Source organism: Cynocephalus volans, chromosome Y, assembly GCF_027409185.1.
Source record: "Cynocephalus volans isolate mCynVol1 chromosome Y, mCynVol1.pri, whole genome shotgun sequence".
NCBI lineage: Eukaryota > Metazoa > Chordata > Mammalia > Dermoptera > Cynocephalidae > Cynocephalus > Cynocephalus volans.
In genome coordinates this window covers 2,892,611-2,907,841 of record NC_084479.1, presented here as the reverse complement: position 1 = coordinate 2,907,841, position 15,231 = coordinate 2,892,611, and the positions used below count along the sequence as shown (strand labels likewise).

General features: G+C 44.6%; 1 protein-coding gene across 1 annotated transcript in view; it reads left to right on the top strand.

Annotated features, from left to right (window-relative positions):
• The window catches only part of LOC134368926 (H(+)/Cl(-) exchange transporter 4-like), a 45,770-nt gene that overhangs the window by 20,338 nt on the left and 10,201 nt on the right, over positions 1-15,231 (top strand). Inside the window, 2 exon segments of the mRNA XM_063085164.1 lie at positions 1,356-1,542; positions 2,199-2,597. Coding sequence (XP_062941234.1) covers positions 1,356-1,542; positions 2,199-2,597 — 586 coding nt within the window.

Genomic DNA, 15,231 nt, shown 5'->3' with positions numbered 1-15,231 from the left:
AAAATAAAATGAAACTTTTATTAGAGTGTTAGAGTGTGATAAAAGAGTATCATATAGAGATGCATACAGCTTAATGAATTTTCACAAAACCCACATGCTTGTGTAACCAGCACCCAGGACCAGAAGCACAACATTTCCCACCCCTCAGAGCCCCTGATGTGTTCCATTACTTTTGTGTTCTGTGTGGTTTTTCTATGAGTTGTCTTGTTTTTAAAAGTCTAAGAAACGGTGTCTCTGGGTATATACTAGTCAAACACAAACCCGAATCTGTGCCTTAAGAGGAAGGATGGGTATACTTTATTAAACAGCTGACTGTCTCTGATCCATCATCTCCTTGCAAAGGAATTTATTTTTGTGTCCAAGGAAGATGCTGGAGCATCTTTTGGTGCTTACTGAGAGTTTACTTTGAAGTTACTGGGGATTAAATGGCTGTGGACTAAGGGGGAGCCCATACAGGAGCTATTTCCTGAGGAATATTCCAAACTCTAGAAATCACACCCAAGGATCTGAACTTCAGTTCACCTGGCATCCTCAGACTGATGACCACCCGGGGCGACATAAATGCAGCTGTGGCTCAGGGTCTGCGTTCACGTCTCAATGAACACAGAGCAGTTGGGAGTGTCCTATAGCACGTGTACGGTCACCAGACAAACTAAAATGCATTTGCAGTCAGCAAAGTAGGCAACACGCTACTTCTAAGATCATTCAGTTTCCATAGTCTGTTTCTTTGCTGCCGCTAACGTGGCTAGAATATATTCAGGATACTTCTCGGAAGATGTAGTTGGTTAGGAAGATGGAACTGCCTCCCTCGTCTCTCTCTGACTGGTATCCACTGTCTATAAACAGAGCGGGAAGCCTTCAAAAGCTTTTTGGAAGATCGGGGGCAGCTGCGATGGTGCGTTCAACTTCTTTATTTTACCAGGGAGCAGTTGCAGTCCCTTCTTTTCCGTTTTCATGCTGTGGCTTGACATTTAATTTTAAAAGCCAACCTGAATGACATGGCAAGGGGAGAGAGAAAGTCACGAGTGTCTCAAGTGACAGATGTTCACTTTGAATGCTATTTGCACTGGGGCTTATCATTCTTTACTCCGTAGCAGGCAAACAGGGCCAGACATTGCAGGGGAAGAAATGAAAGTGTAAAAGGGTATTCTCTCCAAGTCGCAGTAGATGCGACCGACTAAGGAGGTCAAATCACTTGTCCCACCTTTTCCCAGCTGACTGATTTTGAAGAACGGTGCCTCCTTTGACGACTGAGCAAAATGCAAGCTTGTCGAGGGGGTACCGTGGTTCCTGGGGATTGGGAAGGGGGACTCAGCTGCCTTCCCTCATGCCGCTTTTCTCTGTGCTCCCTCAAGTTCCCGTCGGGCCTCTTCATCCCCAGCATGGCCTTGGGAGCAATGGCGGGCAGGATGGTGGGCATCGGCGTGGAGCAGCTGGCTTACCATCACCGTGCCTGGATCATCTTCCGGAACTGATGCCGGCCCGGAGCAGACTGCGTCAAACCAGGGCTTTACGCACTGGTGGGAGCTGCAGCCTGCCTAGGTACAACCACGGGTGGGGCAGGGAGGGGGTGGGGGCACTGAGCTGGCTTAGAGGACTGGCAAGGAGGAAGGCATGGACTTGAACATTTGCCTTACTCAGGATAGGCTAGGTTGTGCTGCTATAAAGAGTATCCCCCCAAATCTCGGTGGCTCACACACCAAGGCTTATATCTTGCTCACTATACACACACACACACACACACACACACACATATATATATGTCAAAAACATGGGTGAACAGAAGATTCTTCCCACCCAGTCATTTAGGGGCCCAGGCTGATGGAGTCTCCACCATCGTACAGCCATACCACCTAGAACAGTAGTTCTTAACCAGGAGTGATTCTGCCTTTCAGGGACACTTGGCAGTATCTGAAGACACTTTAGGTTGTCACACCTGGGGAGGGAGGTGCACAAGCCAGGGTCCCCCATTGGAGCAGAGCCCCCAGCCAGGTGTGACTTACACCACCCTGATGCGATGCCACGTTGAACAGAACCTGGCATCTGTTCCTGAGGCCTGAGCATGGGCGGCATGTGGGAATGTCCCCTTGGAACACGTGTGAGGAGCATTTACAGCCCTCTATCCATTTCCACACATCGTGCCCCCCCCGAGTGTCCGGGGTCGGGCTTCGGAATCTCACTGGTGTCTTGTGTTGCAGGTGGAGTTTCCAGGATGACAGTGTCGTTGGTGGTCATCATGTTCTAGTTCACGGGTGGTCTGGAGTACATTGTGCCCGTCATGGCGGCGGCTGTGACCAGCAAGTTGGCGGCCGATGCCTTTGGGAAGGAAGGCATCAACGAGGCCCACATCCACTTGAACGGCTACCCCTTCCTGGATGTGAAGGACGAGTTCACCCACCACACGCTGGCCACCGATGTCATGCTGCCCCGGCGGGGAGAGCCGCCGCTGTCGGTGCTCCCCCAGGACCGCATGACCGTGGAGGATGTGGAGACGCTCATCAAGGACACCGACTACAACGGCTTCCCCGTGGTGGTCTCCAGAGACTCTGAGCGCCTCATTGGATTTGCCCAGCGGAGGGAGCTGATTCTCGCAATAAGTGAGTAAAGAAGCAAGCTCCCCTTCGTCAGGAGCCAAGAGGCAGCTCTGTGCCCCCCAGTGATCAGAGAGGTGCGAGAGAATGTGCGTCACGCCAGGGGCTCGCAAGCGTTCGTGTGTGCGCGGTCACCCGGGGATCTGGTGGAAATGCAGACGCTGATGGAGCAGGTCTGGAGCGGGGCCCAGACTGCGCTCCTCACAGGCTCTCCATTGATGCCGATGCTGCTGGCCCCCAAGTCACTCTGTGAAGCACAAGGGCTCAGACCCAAGTCTTGTGTGGATGGAAAGGGACCACGTGTTTGCAAGCAGCCCCCTGGGCCCGCTCCTCTGGGAGGCAAGCTGCAGACGCTGCCTTTTTGGGGAAGTGCTGGATGAAGCTCAGGAGGAGATGTGAGTAGCCCGGGCCGAGCTGCTTTCAGAGAAACTTTCAGGTGGGCTGTGCAGCCGCTGCAGCTTGTGAGGTCTCTGCCCTGCCACCTCCCTGCCACTGCACAGGCTTTCCTTCACTTCATGGCATCACATGTGATCCGGCTGTTAGCGGCCACATGGGTAAATGATATCGCTCGAGTCCGCTCTGTGATTATTTTCCTCCTCGTGTTCCAACTGAAATCAGCTGCACTGAGGGGCGGGCTGTTGAGTTGGGGGAGGAGAGAAGGGGTGATGCCCACGTGGGGGCACTTCAGAGTAGGAAGCCTGTGGGACCCAGCAACCTAGGGCCGGCTGCTTTGGAAGGGGAGCAGGAGGAAGGATTCAGCAGACAGAGGGCACTGAGGGCCAGAGGCCTGGGCGTGAGTGGTTGGAAGCCCCGGGCAGGGAGGAGCAGTGAGCCTCAGAGATGCAGCCCTGCTGGACTTCAAGATGCAGCAGGGGCGGAGGCCAGCATAGCCCTTGCAGCGGCACGTGGCCAATGCCATCCACTCAGCATCCTCGCTCCGCGATCTGCACGGCATCCAGCATCCTGTGGTAGTAGGGGGCCCATGGCCGGCTTCCGTGTGCATGTGACAATTTTTACTGTGCGTGCCGTCTTCCCGAATATTCGTGACGCTCATCAACGGGACTTGCCCTGGTCTCGTTGCCAATTGCCTCACTGCGAGCATGTCTTCACCAGACGAAACTGCTTGCTTCTCCCTGCTCTCTGTTTTTTATTTCTAAGGTGCTTCCCTTCAACTGCTAAATCCTCTTCCCAATGTTAAGTAGCTTTTAAAATATCTTTAACATATCTCCATCAAAGGCTTTATAGGATAAGCATAAGCTATTGCCTCTAATTTAGCTTGCTGTTGAAACATTTTTACCTCCCCCAAAGTAAAAATTGATTTTGTATTTTAGACACTATAGCAAGTTTGTGCTTCACTGTTCGGTTTGTGTTCACTGTTTGTTGCTTTAATATAAGTCCTGTCCCTTAGCAGGTAGGTGCTTTTAGGTGGAAATATTGCCTTATAAATAATGAGTTTTTTAAAGTTGTTTAAGTAGGGATGGGTTTCATTTAAAGTAATGTAATCAGCAGCCTTTAAAAAATGTATTCAGTCCCTGACATCCTTTAAGCAAAGGTTGAAACTTGAAAACTAAAGTAATAAATATCACAGCATCCACTATCTATTGTGTGGTTGCAGGCACAGCTGCTAAGAGAAAGCTGACTAATTTCGCTGAAACCCATTACTGTAGTCAAGGGGGAAGCTCTAACTGTCCTCAAGTGGTTAAGGAAGACCCTTAGGCTTGCCCACCATGCGCTCTCCTAGAAGCTGTGTTTGGAGCATCTGAAGAGGCACCACGCGGTATCAATAGTACCTGTTTGCTTTCAGTCAGACCCATAGTAGTACAGAAGCAGCTATCTACACAGTTTGCACCAAAGCAAGGAGTGTGTTGCTCTGAGGAATCACAAGAGCTGTTTTCCTGGTCTGTGGAAAGAGAAGAGTCCCTGTACTCTAGGGGAGAAATTCATGACCTGTACTTGAGGAATTATCTGCCCTTTTATGAGGATAGAAATGTGACGTTCACATTTAGCTGGTGTCACTCTTAGGGGAATTGGGAGCAAAGATTACAGACAGATGCAAGATAGTTGCGATAAGAAAAGAGTGGTGAATGAGGTGAATGAGGATTTTTCTTACACATCATGTTTACAATTGTAACAACCGCTCACATGAAGCTGAAAATGTTTTATTTTCAATCCATCTCTGGAATACCAAAGCACAGCTACGTCTCTGCCAGAGGGGGATTAGTTAGCACTGCCCGGGCAATGTGGCCATCTTCATCACCACATGTTAACACATGGGGCCGTATGTGACCTGTGTTCCAATTCCTGGTGAGTGGGAATTGGCCTCTCGTTTCTCTTTGCAAGTATGAGGCTCTTTCTGTACTCAGCGGGGCTCAGGGTGTTCTAGTCTTGAGTTGTGCATTTAAGCCAGGAAGGCTTCAGAGAGGCCTCAGTGGGAGCCACAGAGGTGATGAAAGGAGGGAAGAGTAGGGTGGCGGGGAAGAGTGGAGGGACCTCATCTCCTCGTCTGGTGGATGATTGAATGATGACTCTTCAGCACGTGGAAGATGCTCACTTGCAGAAAGGGGTCCACATCCAGGACTGAACAAGAGGATAAGTGTCACATCTGTTGGACAAGCTATTCAGAAGTACAGAGGTGTCTCCCTGAGAGGGCTGTTAATGATTGGACTAGATCATGGGGAACAGTAGGGCCATCTACTTCTTTCTGCTGCGGATGTTAATATGTACATATATGTAAATATGTAGATATAGATACAGATATACAGATGGATGTGCAGGGGGACTTTTCCATGCTTTGGTAGACAATAACCTGTCATAAGATAATATGCTTTTTCTTCTATATAGTGTTTACTTTTTTATCCTATCATCTACGTACCGACCACTACTGTGGTTGCTCCCAAGTTTTTATTTTAATCTTTTACATTAATTACATCTGTTTTATGGAAGCATTTTTAATTAACAAGATGGTAGATTATTACCTCCCTAAACACATAATTACTCTAAAGTAGGGGTTCTCAACCTTAGCATGATGGACATTTGGGGCTGGATCGTTCTCTGTGTTGGGAACTGTCCTATGCACTGTAGGATGTTTAGCAGCATCCCTGGCCTCCACCCACCAGATGCCAGGAGCACCTCCCCTTCCCAATTATGACAACCAAAAATGTCTCCAGGCATTGCCAAATGTCACCTGGGGGTGGTTTGTGGGGGCAAAATTGCTCCCAGTTGAGAACTGTTGCTCTAAAGCCACTTAATAACTTACCAGATGTGTGATTATTTCTAGTCTTTTAAAATTTCTTGGCCTATCACAGTTTGTAAAATTCATCTTACAAACGGTATTGATTACGCCCTCTGTGTACAAGGGTACTTCAAAAAGTTCATGGGGAAATAGAATTAAAGGTTTTATGAATCTTTCCATGAACTTTTGAAGTATTTTTATATTGCTGCTAGAAAGTAGAATGTCAAGTTGAATAACCTCAGCGGCTGCTCATAAAAAGTACGTCATATTTCAGGGGACGTGGTCACTGAGAGTAGCTCTAGTAGAATATATGACAAACCTCCTATGTTAAAGACAGTTATAAAAACATTTTAACTACTTTAACTTTAAAACATTTAAAAATAAGGACTATTAGGTTTTTTTAAAAGTAAAAGTAATACACACTCATAGAATATTGGGGAAATTAGAAAAAAAAGGAAAAATTTTAAAAGGCATCCACTTTCTTTAATATTTAAAGAAAGTTAATATTTACTGCATTTAGAGCATTTCCTTCCTGGCTCTTAAAAAGTATGTTCATTTTGGGCCATATTTTTTTGGTTTCTTCCCCAACATGGGCTCCCAAGAGTCCCTGGGGTCTGTGAGTCTATTCTTTCCTACCACTAGCTCATCCCCTGGGTGAGGAGTTGGTTTATTCTTTCATACAGAAATATTTCTTGAGCGTCTAGCATGTGTTGGTGCTATCCAGGGAGCGGTGGGTCTGTGGATGACAATAAACAGTCTCTGTCCTCTGTGAACTTATGTGCTATAGTTTTGTTGCAGGCATTTTGGTGACTGACAAAGATTTCTGGTCCAAACTGGGAGTAGGTCGTTCACTCTAGTAGAGAGTTGCAAAAAGTTTTCTTGCTGGTTCTTCTTCCATTCACCAGCTTTTGGCCTATACATAGCACCTGTAACCCCAAAGTTAATATACGTGCTTATAAAAGAGTTCCAAAGTGGCCTAGCAGAGCCCTTCTGGAGAGAGCAGCAGTTGCCAGTGTTGGAGCACAAGCTCAGATCTCTGGCTCAGACCCTAGCCGATGCCTACGATTCTTGCTTGGCAGTGAATAGCTCATGGGCTTTCCTTCCTAATGCCTCCCACGTGAAATAGGCTCTGTTCTACATGGCAGGCAGAACCAGATACACTGTCATTTGGTAGACCTACCATTCATTCATGCGTGCATTTAGCAAATTTCTGTTTTGTGTCTACTGTGTGCTAGGCATTGTCCAGGCACTAGGAGTGCAGTTGAGAGAATGAGTTCATTGAGGTAGTGGCTGTTAGAATCAGGGCTTTAAACCCAATCAGCAAATTCAGAGGAAATATAAGCTTGTTATTTATTTTAGGAAGTGGATTGATGGTTCACTAAGTCATATTGGGTTTTATAAGAGGATCGGCAAATCCATGTGATCAGTTCTTAATTGGGGTCAGTGGCTTGATTCAATCCTGACATTCAACCTGTTAAAATAGATGGAAATCTTGCTATGTGGGACATTATATGAGTCAGTGGTCTACAAAAATGAGCAAGTATGTGTTGACCACTGCTTCCCTGACATAGTGCTTAAAGATGGAAGCATCTTGGTTTAGGAGAGAGGTACACAGTGTGTATCATGCACGATCTACATTTGAAAACATGTGCATCAGTGTCGTCTGGTGTTTGTGGTTGAATCATATTCCATTTGATGTAACTGGATTTCACCTGACCTGTATAATGTGCAGGCATTTGCCCAGCAGGCCCACTGTTCTGCTTTTAAACAGAGACCCCCTTTCAGACTCAGCCTGACCCCAAACACTGCCAGATTTCCATTAAAGTACTCTATTGTACTAAATGGCCTTAGAGGAGGCAGTTAGAATTTTATTTTTGAAAGAACAATATAGGTGAATAGTAGTCTTGAGAAGGCAAGAAATTTTATTACAGAAACCAGGATCCATTCTAAGGCTAGCCTTGCTGTACATTTTCCCTAAGATTTTCTCATGAACCAAAAGAAAGATTAAAATTCCAACAGAAGGAAAATCGCCTTGGAGAAATATCTTGAGACAGATGGATTTATTTCATGCATGACTTAAAATAGTCCGGGTTTCTAGCACTGCATTAAGCTGTGTTTCTAATGAGTTCCTGTTACCCTACTCTTCTTCAGCTTTCTTTCACATGGCCTTGCCTACACACAGAAACAGGCTAATTGCTACCATAACAGTTTTACTGAGTTTCAAGATGGCGGCAGCTGCGGCGGCTGGCACGGAGTAGCTGAGGTGGAAAAGGTGGCCACTGGGCCTCGGGCAGCCGGGAAACTTGTGGACCTTCCTCTGGCCATCTCTTAAGGGAGGATTGCTGCTGCTGGCCGGTCGTGGGGGCTCAACGCCACTTTGCCCCCGGCAGGAGAGGCTGCCTCATTTACAGGCAACAGCTTTGAAGTGTGGAGCAGGAAAAGAACTGATTCTTAGCTGCAAAAGTGAGTCTTGAAACAGGGAACACGGCACCAGGGCTGCTGTGGATGCAGCCAGGATCCCAGAGGCTGGGGCCGCACTGAAGGCGGCCAGCTGCCCTATCCAGGATTCGAGGTTTCAGGCCGGCATTAAAGAAGACTCCTGGGAGCACCTGAGCGGCGCCGCGACTGAACAGCCCAAGGCGGCAGCGCCGAGAACACGGAAGGCAACAAACCAGAGACAGAGCGAGCGCCCGACCTGGCACAGCACTGTGAGTGATCCCTGGCACAGCTCTGTTCGGGGGGTGGATGCCCACGCGGCTCCCCGCCTGCAGCACCAGGCCACTCACTGCCCCGGTGCTGCCTCCATTTTCCCAGGTGCGGGCAGCTCCTCCCTGCTCGGCCATCACTGAGCCCATTTGCTTGGCCTGGCGCGGGGCTTTCCGGACCCTGCGGGCCGGCCTCCTCTACCACTCCCTCCACGGTTCTCTGGCAGGGCTGGGGGTGTGGGGCGTCCCGACCAGTTTTGGGAGGGCTAGGAAGTACGGGCGGGCCGACTGTCACTCAACCACACCCTGGACTCCGGCCCCGGTAAACTTCCTGTTACTGGGAGGCAGATACCATCTCTGCGACCACCAGTTTGGAAAAAAGCCTAATGAATTTCTGGTTGGGAATAGTGTGGTAGGAGAGTTCCCAGGTCCGCTTGAACCTGCCGGAGAGCAGGCTGCAGGCGGGCACTAGACTCGGTTTATACCGGGGGGGATACAAAGGTGAACAAGACCCGAGAAAGATCTACACAGTGCTACAAAGGCACCCAGAGAGACCGGTCGTCTGTGCCTAGCAGAAACCTGGTAGACTTCCTGGACGAGGCGGTGCTGAGCAGGGTCTTGAAGGCCCAGCTGATAGACGAGGGGTGCAGAAGACACGCCCCAACCCAGCACAGTGTGCACAGAGGGGGGAGACGTGCGGCCAGGGAGGCGGAGACTCAACAGAAACCATACACCCGGTGGGGTCGCCACTGCACGATCTAACAGCCTGGGCCAGAGCACACGGAACGGGGAGAAGTCCTGTACAGAAAGTGAAAGCTCAACAGAGATCACACACCCTGTGGTACATGATCCACCAGCCCAGCAGAGTACAAGCTGACCAGAAAGGTGGATCCCCGGAGAAGCCCAAGACCTGAGGCAACCACACACACAAGACACTAGAGGCCAACTGAGCAGTCACGGCGGGAGCCATACCAAATTGGCAACCACAGCAACATCCTAGTTAGTCATTAGTCTTAAACCGGTGGACTGTGAAACCCCCTGCCACAATGAATAAACACCAAAAAACAGACACCAGAAATACAAAAAATCAAGAAAGTACACCACCAAAAGTTAATAAATCTCATACTCTAGATCCTATAGAACAAGAAGCCCTTGAAATAACTGACAAGGAATTTCGAGTGATAATTCTAAGGAAACTGAATGAGATACAAGAAAACTCAGCTAGACATCATGAAGAAATGAGGAAAAGTATACAGGATCTGAAAGAGGAAATATACAAGGAAATCAATGTCCTGAAAAAAAATGTAGCAGAACTTGCTGAACTGAAGAAGTTATTCAGCAAAATAAAAAACACAACGGAGAGTTTAACCAGCAGGCTTGTCGAAGTTGAAGAGAGAACCTCTGAACTTGAAGATGGGCTGTTTGAAATAACACAAGCAGACAAAAAGAAAGAAAAAAGAATCAAGGACATGGAAGAAAATCTGAGAAGATATCAGACAACCTCAAGCGCTCAAATATCCGAGTCATGGGTATTCCAGAAGGGGAGGAAAATGGAGATTCCATTGAAAACATATTCAACAAAATAGTGGCAGAAAACTTCCCAGGTATAGGAAAAATCACAGATCTTCAGATCCAGGAAGCTCAACGATCTCCAAACGTATTCAACCCAAAAAGGCCTTCTCCAAGACATGTCATAGTCAAATTGGCAAAACTCAGAGACAAAGAGAGAATCTTAAAAGCTGCAAGAGAGAAGCGTCAAATCACCTATAAGGGAGCCCCAATCAGGTTAACATCAGACTTTTCATCACAAACCCTAAAAGCTAGAAAGGAATGGGATGATATTTTCAAAATACTAAAAGACAAAGATTGCCAGCCAAGAATACTCTACCCTGCAAGGCTATCCTTCCGAAATGAGGGGCAAATAGTATATTTCTCAGACAAACAAAAACTGCGGGAGTTCACTACCACAAGACCACCCTTACAAGAAATCCTCAAGGGAGTACTGGGTTTGGTTCCTGAAAAATAACTACCACTGCCATAAAAACCTAAGAAAAATCTAAACCCGCTAGTACAATAAAAATGGCATTCATGAAGAGAAAACAAGCTAACAAAAACACTATCTACAACCTAAGGAACCAACAAAAAAAGAAACCAAACAGTAAATCAGAAAGCAAGGAACAAAAGACACCTAAGACAACCAAACAACCAATAAAATGCTAAGAATAAATCAACACCTTTCAATAACAACTCTTAATGTTAAAGGCTTAAATTCCCCAATTAAAAGACACAGACTGGCTGACTGGATCAAAAAGCAGGACCCAACTATATACTGCCTGCAAGAGACCCACCTCACCCATAAAGATTCACACAGACTAAGAGTGAAAGGATGGAAAAAGATTTACCATGCAAACAGAAAAGAAAAACGAGCTGGAGTGGCTATTCTTATATCTGACAAAATAGACTTTAAACTAAAAACCATAAAAAGAGACAATGAGGGACACTACTTAATGATAAAAGGACTGACCCATCAAGAAGACATAACAATCATAAATATGTACGCACCCAATGTTGGAGCAGCCAGATTTATAAAACAAACTCTATTAGACCTAAAGAAGGAAATAGACACTAATACCATAATAGCAGGGGACCTGAACACTCCACTGTCAATATTAGACAGATCATCTAGGCAAAGAATCAGTAGAGAAACACAAGATCTAAACAAGACTCTAGACCAATTGGAATTGGCAGATATCTACAGAACATTCCACCCAACAACCTCAGAATATTCATTCTTCTCATCAGCACATGGATCATTCTCCAGGATAGATCACATATTAGGTCACAAATCAAGTCTCAATAAATTCAAAACAATTGGAATTATCCCATGTATCTTCTCAGACCACAATGGATTAAAACTAGAAATTAATAACAAACAAAACTCTGGAAACTATACAAACACATGGAAATTAAACAGCATTCTACTTAATGACATATGGGTCCAAGAAGAAATCAAGCAGGAAATCAAAAAGTTTATTGAAACTAATGAAAACAATGATACATCATACCAAAACCTGTGGGATACTGCAAAAGCAGTATTGAGGGGAAAATTTATTGCATTAAATGCTCACTTCAGAAGAATGGAAAGATGGCAAGTGAACAACCTAACACTTCATCTTAAAGAACTAGAAAAACAAGAACAATCCAATCCTAAAGTTAGCAGACGGAAAGAAATCATTAAGATCAGAGCAGAACTGAATGAAATTGAAAACCAAAAAACAATTCAAAAGATCAACGAATCAAAAAGTTGGTTTTTTGAAAAGATAAATAAAATTGACAAACAATTAGCATGGCTAACAAAAAAAAGAAGAGAGAAGACTCAAATAACAAAAATTAGAAATGAAAAAGGCGATATTACAACTGATTCATCTGAAATACAAGGAATCATTCGAGACTACTATAAACAACTATACGCCAACAAATTTGAAAATCTGGAGGAAATGGATAAATTTCTGGACACACACAAGCTCCCAAAACTGAACCATGAAGACGTAGAAAATTTGAACAGACCAATAACAATAAAGGAGATTGAAGCTGTTATCAGAAGGCTCCCAACAAAGAAAAGCCCAGGACCAGATGGATTCACAGCAGAATTTTACCAAACATTCAAAGAGGAATTGACACCGATTCTTTACAAACTATTCCAAAAGATTGAAAAGGACGCAAATCTCCCAAACTCATTCTATGAAGCAAACATCATCCTGATACCAAAACCAGGTAAAGATATAACCAAAAAAGAAAACTACAGGCCGATATCCTTGATGAATATAGATGCAAAAATCCTCACTAAAATACTAGCAAACAGAATACAGCAACACATACGAAAAATTATTCATCACGATCAAGTGGGATTCATCCCAGGGATGCAAGGTTGGTTCAACATACGCAAATCAATAAATGTGATACACCATATTAATAAACTCAAACACAAGGACCATATGATCATCTCTATAGATGCTGAAAAAGCATTTGATAAAGTTCAGCACTCATTCATGACAAAGACCCTCTATAAGTTAGGTATAGAGGGAAAGTATCTCAACATAATTAAAGCCATATATGACAAACCCACTGCCAATATCATCCTGAATGGGGAGAAGCTGAAAGCTTTTCCTTTAAGAACAGGCACTAGACAAGGATGCCCACTCTCACCACTCCTATTCAACATAGTGTTGGAAGTACTAGCCAGAGTAATCAGAGAAGAGAAGGAAATAAAGGGCATCCAGATTGGAAAAGATGAAGTCAAACTGTCCCTGTTTGCAGATGACATGATCCTATATATCGAACAGCCTAAAACCTCTACAAAAAAACTGTTGGAATTGATAAATGATTTCAGCACAGTAGCAGGATACAAAATCAACACACAAAAATCAGTAGCATTTCTTTTCTCCAATAGTGAACATGCAGAAGGAGAAATCAAGAAAGCCTGCCCATTTACAATAGCCACCAAAAAAATAAAATACTTAGGAATTGAGTTAACCAAGGAGGTGAAAAATCTCTATAGTGAGAACTACAAACCACTGCTGAGAGAAATTAGAGAGGATACAAGAAGATGGAAAGATATTCCATGCTCTTGGATTGGAAGAATCAACATAGTGAAAATGTCCATACTACCCAAAGTGATATACAAATTCAATGCAATCCCCATGAAAATTCCAAAGACATTTTTCTCAGAAATGGAAAAATCTATTCAGACATTTATATGGAACAATAAAAGACCACAAATAGCCAAAGCAATGCTCAGCAAAAAAAATAAAGCTGGAGGCATAACACTACCTGACTTTAAGCTATACTACAAAGCTATAATAACCAAAACAGTATGGTACTGGCATAAAAACAGACACAGTGACCAATGGAATAGAATAGAGAATCCAGAAATCAACCCTCACACTTACTGCCATCTGATCTTTGACAAAGGCACCAAGCCTATTCACTGGGGAAGGGACTGCCTCTTCAGCAAGTGGTGCTGGGATAACTGGATATCGATATGCAGGAGAATGAAACTAGATCCATACCTCTCACCGTATACTAAAATCAACTCAAAATGGATTAAGGATTTAAATATACACCCTGAGACAATAAAACTTCTTAAAGAAAACATAGGAGAAACACTTCAGGAAATAGGACTGGGCACAGACTTCATGAATACGACCCCAAAAGCACGGGCAACCAAAGGAAAAATAAACAAATGGGATTATATCAAACTAAAAAGCTTCTGCACAGCAAAAGAAACAATTAAAAGAGTTAAAAGACAACCAACAGAGTGGGAGAAAATATTTGCAAAATATACATCTGACAAAGGATTAATATCCAGAATATATAAGGAACTCAAACAACTTTACAAGAAGAAAACAAGCAACCCAATTAAAAAATGGGCAAAAGAGCTAAGTAGGCATTTCTCTAAGGAAGATATCCAAATGGCCAACAGACATATGAAAAAATGCTCAACATCACTCAGCATCCGGGAAATGCAAATCAAAACCACATTGAGATACCATCTAACCCCAGTTAGGATGGCTAAAATCCAAAAGACTATGAACGATAAATGCTGGCGAGGCTGCGGAGAAAAAGGAACTCTCATACATTGTTGGTGGGACTGCAAAATGGTGCAGCCTCTATGGAAAATGGTATGGAGGTTCCTTAAACAATTGCAAATAGATCTACCATACGACCCAGCCATCCCACTGTTGGGAATATACCCAGAGGAATGGAAATCATCAAGTCGAAGGTATACCTGTTCCCCAATGTTCATCGCAGCACTCTTTACAATAGCCAAGAGTTGGAACCAGCCCAAATGCCCATCATCAGATGAGTGGATACGGAAAATGTGGTACATCTACACAATGGAATACTACTCAGCTATAAAAACGAATGAAATACTGCCATTTGCAACAACATGGATGGACCTCGAGAGAATTATATTAAGTGAAACAAGTCAGGCACAGAAAGAGAAATACCACATGTTCTCACTTATTGGTGGGAGCTAAAAATTAATATATAAATTCACACACACACATACACACATACACACACAAACCGGGGGGGGGGGAAGAAGATATAACAACCACAATTATTTGAAGTTGATACAACAAGCAAACAGAAAGGACATTGTTGGGGGGGAGGGAGGGAGGGAGAAGGGAGGGAGGTTTTGGTGATGGGGAGCATTAATCAGCTACAATGTATATCGACAAAATAAAATTAAAAAAAAAATAACAGTTTTACTATCTTTCTTTGAGAAATCCACAAAATGGCCCATTTTTAAGACAGGAGATCCAAGGGGAGGGGGGATGTAGCTTTTCTGAGGTCGTTTCTTTGCACCCAAGGGCCATATTTGGGATTGAGCTGCATTTCTGGGCTGTGAGCCTGGGCTGGTCTTATTGGTTCCTTCTTCCTCTCAAGATTCATTATGCCATTTGGGCCAGTTATGACTGATTTTGTAAAAAAAAAAAAAAATGAAAAAAAACCAATGTATTAATGTTATTGGGCAGCTAAGTGAGGTTTCTTGTCCCGTCAACTTCAGCCTCTGAGCAGGTGGAGGAGTGTTAGGAAAGCAAGAGTGGAGGGCCCTTGGCCATTAGGGGTGGCCTGGAGTCCAGGGGGAAGCATTGAATATCCCCAAAGGAGCTGTCTTGATCAGGCCCATTTTGCA